The sequence below is a fragment of the Coregonus lavaretus genome (genome assembly GCF_964263955.1).
Source record: "Coregonus lavaretus genome assembly, contig: HAP1_SCAFFOLD_2564, whole genome shotgun sequence".
Lineage (NCBI taxonomy): Eukaryota > Metazoa > Chordata > Actinopteri > Salmoniformes > Salmonidae > Coregonus > Coregonus lavaretus.
Window position 1 is genome coordinate 11,710 of NW_028162455.1, and position 11,217 is coordinate 22,926.

Genomic DNA, 11,217 nt, shown 5'->3' on the forward strand with positions numbered 1-11,217 from the left:
GCATCGGAGTGCCTGAGGTGTTCAGTGGCGGTCCCGAGGTATGCAGTGGAGTGCCTGACATGTGCAGTGGAGTGCCTGAAGTGTTCAATGGAGGTCCTGTGGTGTGCAGGGGAAGTCCTGAGGTGTTCAGTGAGGTGCCTGAGGCACCAAACGCAGTGGAAGAAGTGTCCAGTGACAAAAAGAAGACAGCGGCTGCTGAAAACCTTCTGAACACTGGAAATGGCCTCAGCAAGGTGATGCAGCTATCTACTGAGAGCTGTCCTGAGGTGAGCAGCGGAGTGACCGAGGCGTTGAACTCAGTGGCAAAGGTGTCCAGCGAAACAAAGAAGCGGAAGAAAAATGGCGTTCTGCGATTCTTCCGACGTGTGTTGACGTTCTTCACATGCACCATCAGCCTCCCCAAAGAGGAGTGACTCAAGCACAAACACACACACACACAACTCTGGGCCACACTCTGCATCTGAATTTCTCCACCATCTCCACCTTTCCTTTGAACTGCCTAGTTTTAATAATAAAAATAAAGGGGATCTGAACCCCAACAAAAAAACTGGTTTCATTAGTGTTTTTCATATAACTTGAAATTCATAATGCTTGAAATAACATTTTTATTAATTAATTATCCAGACTATTAAGCTGTTTGAGAAGTACTTATTAAGTACTTATTAATCACAGTTTTACTGCATTACACACTAGTAAATATGTACGAAATCATTTGAGACACTTTGCATATTAATGTAAGTTTGTGGTTGAATGGCTCTACTGTGGGATATGTTCCTGATCAAAACCAAATCAAACTTTATTTTCAGAGCACATTTCTTACAGATTATGCATTTCAAAGTGCTTAGCAAATAAAATAAAAGGTTAGAAAGACACAAATAGGTTTTATAAATGAGACAAATTAAAATAGTAAAACAATAACAGTGGACATGAGAGACTAATGCATTAAAATAAATGAAAATAAATAAGATATATACAATAGATAGTATGACTAAGCAGAAGCATGGCTAAAAAGGTATGTCTTAAGCTCTTCAAACTGTCTACAGTTTCTGAGGCCCTCAGATCCTCTGGCAGGCTGTTCCAAAGGCCAGGACCATAGTGGCTGAAGGCAGCCTCACCAAACGTTTTGGTTCTCACCTTTGGAACAACTAAAAGAGGATCTGAGGGACCGACCGGGCACATACAGTATCTTAAAAGCATGTCAGACATGTATTCAGGTGCAGGGCCACGTAGTACTTTAAAAATCCCATACAGCTATTTTAAAATAAATTATAAAACTACAGGCAACATTTACATTTACATCTACGTCATTTAGCAGACACTCTTATCCAGAGTGATTTACAAATTGGTGCATTCAACTTGGGATAGCAAGTGGGACAACCACTTTTTATTTTTATGGGGTGGGTGGGGGGGTAGAAGGATTACTTTTATACTATTCCAGGTTGTTATGATGAGTTTCTCAGGTATCAAAGAATCAAGGATGCAAGGATATTCTTAGACATTCTGTGGAGATTTCATACCAAGCATTTATAGAATCACGAGCTTGTGGGTTCATCTAACAAACGGACATGGCTTTGCCCTTCGTCAGTTGAACTAACTAGACAAAGAAGACCCTATATCTTATATAGCCTTTTGGTTCTCATTCCTTTCACATACATTTGGCAAGTCTCCATGGGCACTCCCTGTCTTTGATGTTCATCACTTTTTACCCCAAGTCAGTATACTAAACATCACTCATGCTATCCTAAACATCACTAATCTACCTTGACATAATGGAATGAAGACTTTATGGCCCCAAACCTCTCATTTCTTAACTCTTCCTCTGTCCTCACAACACTATGGCATGACATCATTATACCATAAAGGTCATACATATTACCACGAGGTCATACATATTGTAGATACTATTGTTTTCGTTGATAATAACCCCAATATCAAACCATCCTGTGGCCTCCACCTGCCAGTAGAAACGTCCAGTAGATAAACCCTTGGTACAATGCACAGACAGGGATCTTGTACAAATTGATGGATCAATCCATTTATTTGATTCTTCCCCTCTGGTAGCTTCGTTTCCTATGCTAACACCGTCCCCACTGTTAGCATTGTTAGCTTCGTTTCCTATGCTAGCACCATCCCCACTGTTAGCATTGTTAGCTTCGTTTCCTATGCTAGCACTACTTTGACTGTTAGCATTGTCCTCTCTCCACAACACTGTCCTCCTATCCTCAGACAGCCTCAGGTCAATGTGTGCAGAATCTGGGTCCAGGGTGAGCTCACTGGAATCTGTAGAAAACACACATGCACAATGAGGAGCCAGGGAAATAAGAAAGTTAAATGTTTTTCTGTTTAGCTGACGGTACTTTCTCATTGTTTTAAAGGAAATGTCAAACTGAAGAAACCCTGTATATCATATTACACATCAGTCAGACTCACATTTCCTCAGGCCTGGTTTGATCCTGCACTCTCCACACAAGTCCACACTGTATTGTTTTAATAGAAATAGTTCATGTCAAGAAATAATCATAATATGCAGAGGAATATTAAAGGAATATTAAAGTAACTAAATAGTGTACACATAACATATTACACTAACTTGAGTTTATCCAGTCTACAGTGTGGATCCTCCAGTCTAGCAGAGAGCAGCTTCACTCCAGAGTCTCCTGGGTGATTGTAGCTCAGGTCCAGTTCTCTCAGGTGGGAGGGGTTTGACCTCAGAGCTGAATCCAGAGAAGCACAGCCTTCCTCTGTGACCAGACAACCAGACAGCCTGCAGAGAACAGTTGGAATGAGTTAGGGTGCCATACTCAATTCAAAAGGGTTTGCTTACATCAATATGTGAGCCTCTCACCCCAAAACCTGCAAGGCACAGCGAGGGTCCCCCAGTGCAGCAGAGAGTCGCTCCACTCCTGAATCCCCCAAGTCGTTGTCTCTCAGGTCCAGCTCTATCAGGGTTGAGTTTGAACACAGGACAGAGGACAGGGACTCACAGGATAACTCTGATAGATTACACTGCCTCAGTCTAAGAGATGAATGAGAGAGATAGCAGGAGAAACAGAGAGAGAGAGAGAGAGAGATTGAAATTTGAATTTGGTTTTATCCAAATACCTGTGCACAGAAATATAGAATGTTAAATAAAACTGTATGTATACCACACTTTACATTTTTTTTTTTTTTTTTTTTTTTTTTTTTACAGCATCATCATTTCTCACCCCAGTTTCTGTATCTGACAGTGTGGCTCCTCCAGTCCAGCAGAGAGCAGCTTCAGTCCCATGTCGCCCAGGGTGTTGCAGCTCAGATGCAGTTCCTCCAACTGGGAGGCTGCTAGAGCAGGGGACAAACTTCCACAGGAAGTGACCTCACAACGGACAAGTCTGGCGTGAGAGAATATGGAATTAAAAGGGGCTGTATGGATTGACACGATTCGAAACACTTGTTGTCGTAAATATCGCACCTCAGTATCTTCAGTTCACAGTGTGGACTCATAAGCCCAGTGGAGATCCCCTCCACCCCGGTGTCTGTCAGTTTGTTGTCGCTGAGGTCCAGCTCTCTCAGATGGCTGTTCTCTGACGCCAGAGCTGAAGCCACAATTTCACCGCAGCTCTCGTCGAGCCAACACCCAGGAAACCTTTGGATTACAACAAAGTGGATCATCCTTCTACACTTTGTGGACTTACATGCTTTAGTCTCTCTTACGGAGTGTAATCGTAGTAAACAAGTTTACAGAAGAGTCTTTTAAATTGACTTCAAACAGCTAAACACTTGGCTGACTTCCCCTGTTCCGTCCCCTAACATCCCTTAGGTGCCGTTGTTGCATTGCTAGTTGCCAGCAGAAGAAGAAGCTGTAGATCCATCCATTCATGTCACAAACGGCTTCCGTTTCTATTTTTCTTCCACTTTACTAAGAAGCTTTTTCTTGGTTTGCTCTTTTTTTTGTTTTGTTTACTAATAATTGCTCACCTTAGTGTGTGCAGCTGACTCTAAGATTGATTCAGTGCAGCAGTTAGCACCTCCAGCTCAGTTGTTGAAAACCCTTGGATATGACTGATGTCTAGTGACTCTAGTCTGTTGTTGGGACTTGCCAGCGCGTCTATGAAGGGCTTCTGGTTCTCCAGCTGGCTGTAGATTATGCTGAGTTCTCTCAGGTGTGAGCCAGGCATTTGGATAGCTGATGCCAAAATTTCAGCGCAGTCGTCTGTGAAATAGCAGGCCACTAGCCTTAAGAGGGGAAAACAAAGGGCTTATAAAGGACATAAAAAAAAGTGTAAATTATACTAATAGTCGTAAGTGACTACGGTAATCTACCAATCTTAGGAAAGTAAATGGAGGCAGGTAGCTTAGTGGGTAAGAGCGTTGTGCCAGTAACCGAAAGGTCGCTGTTTCTATTCCCCGAGCCGACTAGGTGAAAAATCTATCTGTACCCTTAAGCAAGGCACTTAACCCTAATTGCTCCTGTAAGTCGCTCTGGATAAGAGCGTCTGCTAAATGACGTAAATGTAAATTCACTATCATCTGAACTTACATAGCCTTCCTGCAGTATCTAACTATTGGGAGGAGTCTGCTACGGCCCTGACTTGACGTGTTGTATTTTCTCGTGTCAAATTCATCCAGCACCTCCTCTGACATCAACAGCATGTACGCCAGCGCCGAGCACTGAGCAGGTGTCAGCTCAATCTTGGAGAGACTTTGGGAGGTCAGGAACTTTAGAATTTCATTCACCAGGGAGTTGTCCTTCAGCTCAATCAAACAGTAGAGGAGATTGATACACCTCTCTGAGGAAACAAACCATTCAGTCGATAACTTGACCTTGATGTATTGGATGGTATTCTGGATACTCTCTTTGTCTCCCTCTGTCTGGAGCTGTAGGCATTTCAAGAGGATCTGATTGGACTCCAGTGAGATGCCCAGAAGGAAGCGGAGGAAGAGGTCCAGGTGGCCGTTCTTGTTGTGGAACGCTTTATCCACTGCACACCTGTGTAAGTCATGCAATGTATCCAGCTTTCCGAAATATAGTGAAACCCATGGTGAAATACATGGCAAACCATTGGCATGACAATGGGAAACATAGAGTGCTGTGAAGAACTCCTGAATGCTGAGATGCACAAAGCTATACAACTTCACTCTAAACATTGGGTCCTCCTCTCTGAAGATCTCTGTGCACATCCCTGAGCCCAAAAAGGCTTCATTGATATCAATATCACACTCTCTCAAATCTTCTTCAGAAAACACCAGATTGCTCTTTAACAGGTTATGGGAGGCTAGTTTTCCAAGTTTCAAAATGATCTGTACGTCAGACTCTGACAGTTTCCGAAGGTCTGTTTCATTTTTCCCATGCTTCTTGTTCTCCAGGTTTGTCAGAGTGAGTAGGAAACAAATGTACATCTCAGTCAGAGTTTTAGGGACTTCTTCAGAACAGGATCCTCTCAACATGTTCCCAAGAACCATGGCAGTAATCCAACAGAAGACCGGAATGTGGCACATGATGAAGAGACTCCTCGATGTCTTTATGTGTGAGATGATTTTGCTGGACAGGTTCTCATCATCACTGAATCTCTTCTTGAAGTATTCTTCTTTCAGTGGGTCGTTGAATCCCCGAACTTCTGTTACACGGTCAAAACAGTCGGAGGGTATCTTATCAACTGCTGCTGGTCGGGAGGTTATCCAGAGGAGAGCAGAAGGAAGCAGATTCCCCTTGATGAGGTTTGTCAGCAGCACGTCCACTGATGTTGTCTTGGTTACATTAGACAACCTCTTGTTGTTATGGAAATCCAGTGGAAGTTGGCTTTCATCCAGACCATCCAAGATGAACACGACTTTGCAGTCGACCACCTTCTTTGCATCATTGATATCTGTTAGTTCAGGGTGGAAGTCACTCAGGAGCTCCAAGAGATTGTAGTCATCTTTGATGAAATTCAAGTCCCTGAATGGAAGTGCGAAGACAAAATCTACATCCCGATTGGCTATTCCTTCTGCCCAGTCAAGGATGAACTTCTGCACTGAGACCGTTTTTCCAATGCCAGCGATTCCCTTTGTCAGCACAGTTCTGACGGGTACCGCTTGTTTGGATTGGGATTTGTCATTATGTTCCTCTGTCTTAGGGTCTAAAGATTTAAAGATGTCATTGCAGTTGATTGCATGGTCTTGAAATGCTTTGGTCCGAGCCGTATCTTCAATCTGCCATACCTCATGCTCTTTATTAACCCCTTCACTCTCCCCAGTTGTGATGTAGAGCTCGGTGTAAATATTGTCCAGCAATGTTGGGTTTCCCCGTTTTCCAAGCCTCTCAAAGATGCTCCCAAACTTCTTCTTCATGTTGGACTTGTGTTTGCCCTTGACTTTTTGCAGATCTTCATCTAATGAGGAAAGAACATTGATAGTGTTGTGGGATGCATAAAATATATCTTTACTTCTGTTTTTTTATCTGCAGTATTCAGTACCGTAACGAACACAATACTTTCAGTTACTGGTTTCAAAGTCCGATTTCCTGCATGGGCGTGCCATATTTTTTTTTTTCCAGACTTTTATGAGTCTGTGTGTGTGTGTTAATCTACAACTGGTACATCCATTTTTTTACTTTAAAATTAATTATATACTGTGTACCCATTTGATTCTTGAAGAATACAACTTACAAATACCTCATGAGCTTAGTTCAACTGTCGTACCCTATCAAAACAAAAAATATATGCTTAATTGTATAGTATTATTTGACAGGGACACTGCATATTAACTAATCAACATTTCTGTAATAATTTGTTTTGTTTTTTTGCATTATTTTCTATTATAACAAAAATAACAATAAAGAATTGTCTTACCAGCACCATGTGAAGGCATAGTAACACTGATGTTTTCATAAACTGAACCTCCGAGATTGCAGCCAACAAGTTGGGGTGCAACAACAACAGAACCACCCTGAGCTGTAATGGAGGACTGTGGTGGGGCAGGCTGAGCCGTAATGGAGGACTGTGGTGGGGCAGGCTGAGCCGTAATGGAGGACTGTGGTGGGGCAGGCTGAGCCGTAATGGAGGACAGCGGACCAGAGTCCTGGGCTGGAACGAGGGACTGAGGAGTCTGATCCATGATATAAGACAGTCAGTCTCCTCCCCCTGAGAGAGCCAGAAGCAAAGAGAGAACAGACAATATACACTGAACACTTTCCTTACATTGAGTTACACCCCCTTTTGCCCTCAGAACACCTTCCTAATATTGAGTTGCACCCCTTTTGCCCTCAGAACACCTTCCTAATATTGAGTTGCACCCCCTTTTGCCCTCAGAACACCTTCCTAATATTGAGTTACACCCCTTTTGCCCTCAGAACACCTTCCTAATATTGAGTTGTACCCCCTTTTGCCCTCAGAACACCTTCCTAATATTGAGTTGTACCCCCTTTTGCCCTCAGTACAGTCTCAATTCGGTATCAGTATTGTAGTCCTATGCCATAACCACAGAAGGCTAGAATGGTCATCACAAAGGATACATAGTTGACTTACAGAAAGATTCCCTAGTATATTTATTTTATTTAACCAGGTACGCCATTGAGTATACATTTTCTTTAACAATAACAACCTGACCACGATAAGAGCGAGACACCGTGCAGCAAAGCAGACAATTCTTTAAAACTCAACACATAAACAGAAAACGTAAAAAACAAATGCACAACACTCGGTAGGATGTAAAACATATCTATATAACGGTTATATAGAGCTTTGAATCCCTAAAAAGACGACACTTACCGCATGTAAGTTGTCTTGTTGTGCCGTCTACAATGCTGCTTTCTTCCTCCTACTTTCTTTGGTCTGTTTCATGTTCTGGGCGTTGTAGAGGAGGATACTTCCTCAGTGTTGCCAACTCCTCAGTAAGTAAAGTAGCTATTGGCTGTCCTAAAAGTCACTAGAAGTCGCTAAATTACGTCAACACTCAATTTGCATCATTGGTCATGCGCTTGTAATTGTGATGGACGCTGTAGGAGAGAGGAATAACTTCGTGAGAGAGAATTTTTTTTGTATACAATCTACATTAACAATCTAAATGGACCACAAAAAAATAAGGGCGGGATCAGCCAGCGGCGGCTTCTCGCATGCGCGATTCATTTGCAGTCTGGACGCGGAGTGGTGAACATCTTCTGCTCTGAATACTCGCTAAATATAGCGACAAAGTCGCTAAATTGGACTTTGCAGTTAACCGCAAAGTTTCATCATCTCTGTACTGACAGGGTTTGGTGACTGGATATAAATTAATTCAAAGGAATAGTCAGAGAGGCGTGTCTTAGTTTATAATACAAAACTGTGTCTGTCTGTCTGTTTTATATACTTTGTATTTAAAGCACAAATGTATTAATAAAGTTGATTTTTCTATCAGTCTGTCTGTCGGTCTGTCTCTCTGTCCATCCATCTGTCTGTATGTGTTTCTTTCTCTCTCTCTTCATAGTAGGGATATTCAAAAATAAAATATATAAATATTTTTAAAAACATGTTGATTTTTCTGTCAGTCAGTCTATCAGTCTGTCTGTCTGTTTTATATACTTTGTATTTAAAGCATAAATTAATTAATGAAGTTGATTTTTCTGTCTGTCAGTCTGTTAGTCTGTCTGTCAGTCTGTCAGTCAGTCAGTCTGTCTGTTGTCTGTCAGTCTGTCTATCTGTCAGTCAGTCTGTCTGTTAGTCTGTCTCTCTCTGTCCATCAGTCTGTCTGTTTTTCTTTCTCTCTCTCTTCATCATTGGGATATTCAATATATAAGGCCATGCGCTTCCCCCGAGTGGCGCAGTGGTCTAAGGCTGATCCACTAGAGATCCTGGTTCGAATCCAGGCTCTGCTGTAGCCGGCCGCAACCGGGAGACCAATGGGGCGGCGCACAATTGGCCCAGCGTCGTCCAGGGTAGGGGAGGGAATGGCCGGCAGGGAGGTAGCTCAGTTGGTAGAGCACGGCGTTTGCAACGCCAGGGTTGTGGGTTCGATTCCCACGGGGGGCCAGTATGAAAATAAATAAAAAATAATAATGTATGCACTAACTGTAAGTCGCTCTGGATAAGAGCGTCTGCTAAATGACGTAAAAATAGAAATATTTTAAAAAACATGTAGAATACATGTAGGATACATAGGATACTAGTTGATTTACAGAACGATGCCGTAGTAAATGTATTTTATTTGCTCTTATTTAACCAGGTACGTCATTGAGTATACTTAAGCAATAAGGTCCAAGGGGGTGTGGTATATGGCTGATATACCACAAACCCCAGAGGTGCCTTATTGCTATTGTAAAATGGTTACCAACATAATTAGAACAGTAAAAATAAGTGTTTTGTCATACCCGTGGTATACGGTCTCATATACCATGGCTTTCAGCCAATCAGCATTCAGGGCTCGAACTACCCAGTTTACACATTTTCTTTAACAATAACGACCTGACCACGATAAGAGCGATACACCGTGTATCAAAGCAGACAGTTCTTTGAAACTCAACACATAAACAGAAAAGGTAAAAGACAAATGTACAACACTGGGTAGGATGTAACACATATCTATATAACGGTTATATAGAGCTTTGAATCCCTAAAAAGACGACACGTACCGCATGTAAGTTGTTTTGTTGTCCTGTCTACTCTGGGCGTTGTAGGGTAGGCTCCTTCCTGTTAACCGCAAAGTTTCATAACCTCTGGCAACGGTTCTGTTCTAACAGGCTTGGTGATTGGATAGAAATAAATTCAAACAAATAGGCAGAGAGGCGTGTCTTAGCTTGTATTACAAAGCTGTGTGTGTGTGTGTGTGTGTGTGTGTGTGTGTGTGTGTGTGTGTCTGTCTGAAGCTGTTTGTCTCTGTCTGTCCATCTGTCTGTCTGTCTCTCTCTCTCTCTCTGTCTGTCCATCTATCTCTCTCTCTGTCTGTCTAGGGCCTAGGTCATGTTTAAATTAAGGGATTAACATTTGCCAGGTATAATCTTTGGGATTTGACTCCTTGATGTTAAATTGGGAAATATATTTTTGGGTGGTGGTGGTGGAGGAGGAATAATGGTCTGGGGCTGTTTTTCATGGTTCAGGCTCCTTAGTTCCAGTGAAGGGAAATCTTAACGCTATAGCATACAATGACATTCTAGACCATTCTGTGCTTCCAACTTTGTGGCAACAGTTTGGGGAAGGCCCTTTCCTGTTTCAGCATGACAATGCCCCCGTGAACAAAGCGAGGTCCATACAGAAATGGTGTTTAGAGATCGGTGTGGAAGAACTTGACTGGCCTGCACAGAGCCCTGAACTCAACCCCCTTCGAACACCTTTGGGATGAATTGGAACGCCGACTGCGAGACAGGCCTAATCGCCCAACATCAGCGCCCGATCTCACTAATGCTCTTGTGGCTGAATGGAAGCAAGTCCCAGCAGCAATGTTCCAACATCTAGTGGAAAGCCTTCCCAGAAGAGTGGAGGCTGTTATAGCTGCAAATGGGGACCAATTCCATATTAATGCCCATGATTTTGGAATGAGATGTTTGACGAGCAGGTGTCCACATACTTTTGGCAATGTAGTGTATTTTTGGTTGGTGGAGGAGGTGATTCCTTCTTGATGTTAACCAGAGAGAATATATTTCTGGGTGGTGGTGAAGGTGATTCCTTTCCAATATAACCCAGAGAGAATATCTTCAGTTCTCCTTTCTTCACCTCTTTCTTCCTCTTACCCGGAGAGAGACTCTTCAGTGACACAGACTCCTTCCTAGAGTTACCCAATGACAGCCTCTTGATTGAGGGTGACTCCGTCCTCTTCCCGGCCAATGAAAACCTCTTCTTGGGAGTAAGGACCTCCCTCTTTAGGATCTCCACTGACAGTTTGTCCAGAGTAGGAAGAATGATGCTTCTCTTCTGTTTCTTACTGGATAGCGACCCTTCAGTTCACTCCAGGTCAACACTGAGTCCTGTTTCTTCTTTTGGCCATGTACTAATCCAGGCACTTGTGCCATCAAACCAATTTATCCAGAACGCAGCAGCCTGCCTGGTTTTCAACCTTCCCAAGATCTCTCCTGTCACCCTGCTCCTCCGCACACTCCACTGGCTTCCAGTCGAAGCTCTCATCCACTACAAGACCATGGTACTTGCCTACGGAGCAGCAAGAGGAACTGCCCCTCCCTACCTTCAGGCTCTGCTCAAACCCTACACCCCAACCCAAGAACTCTGTTCTGCCACCTCTGGTCTCTTGGCCCTCCCACCCCTACGGGAGGGCAGCTCCCGCTCAGCCCAGTCCAAG

General features: G+C 43.1%; 2 protein-coding genes across 2 annotated transcripts; both read right to left on the reverse strand.

Moving 5' to 3' along the window:
* Nucleotides 1-767: 767 nt before the first annotated feature.
* Nucleotides 768-3,648, reverse strand: LOC311119220 (ribonuclease inhibitor-like; the record flags this gene model as incomplete). The annotated part of the gene is made up of 6 exons (XM_084193949.1): nt 768-2,280; nt 2,431-2,477; nt 2,591-2,764; nt 2,846-3,016; nt 3,207-3,368; nt 3,449-3,648. 6 exons carry the CDS (start codon nt 3,646-3,648, stop codon nt 1,850-1,852), a joined length of 1,185 nt encoding a protein of 394 aa, XP_084050075.1. The 3' UTR covers nt 768-1,849.
* Nucleotides 3,649-3,974: 326 nt separating this feature from the next.
* On the reverse strand, nt 3,975-9,616 carry LOC311119221 (protein NLRC3-like; the record flags this gene model as incomplete). Its single annotated transcript, XM_084193950.1, has 5 exons — nt 9,560-9,616; nt 7,725-7,951; nt 6,807-7,097; nt 4,574-6,347; nt 3,975-4,212 (listed from the first exon to the last, which is right to left on the reverse strand). Exons 3-5 carry the CDS (start codon nt 7,069-7,071, stop codon nt 3,975-3,977), a joined length of 2,277 nt encoding a protein of 758 aa, XP_084050076.1. The 5' UTR covers nt 7,072-7,097; nt 7,725-7,951; nt 9,560-9,616.
* Nucleotides 9,617-11,217: the final 1,601 nt, after the last annotated feature.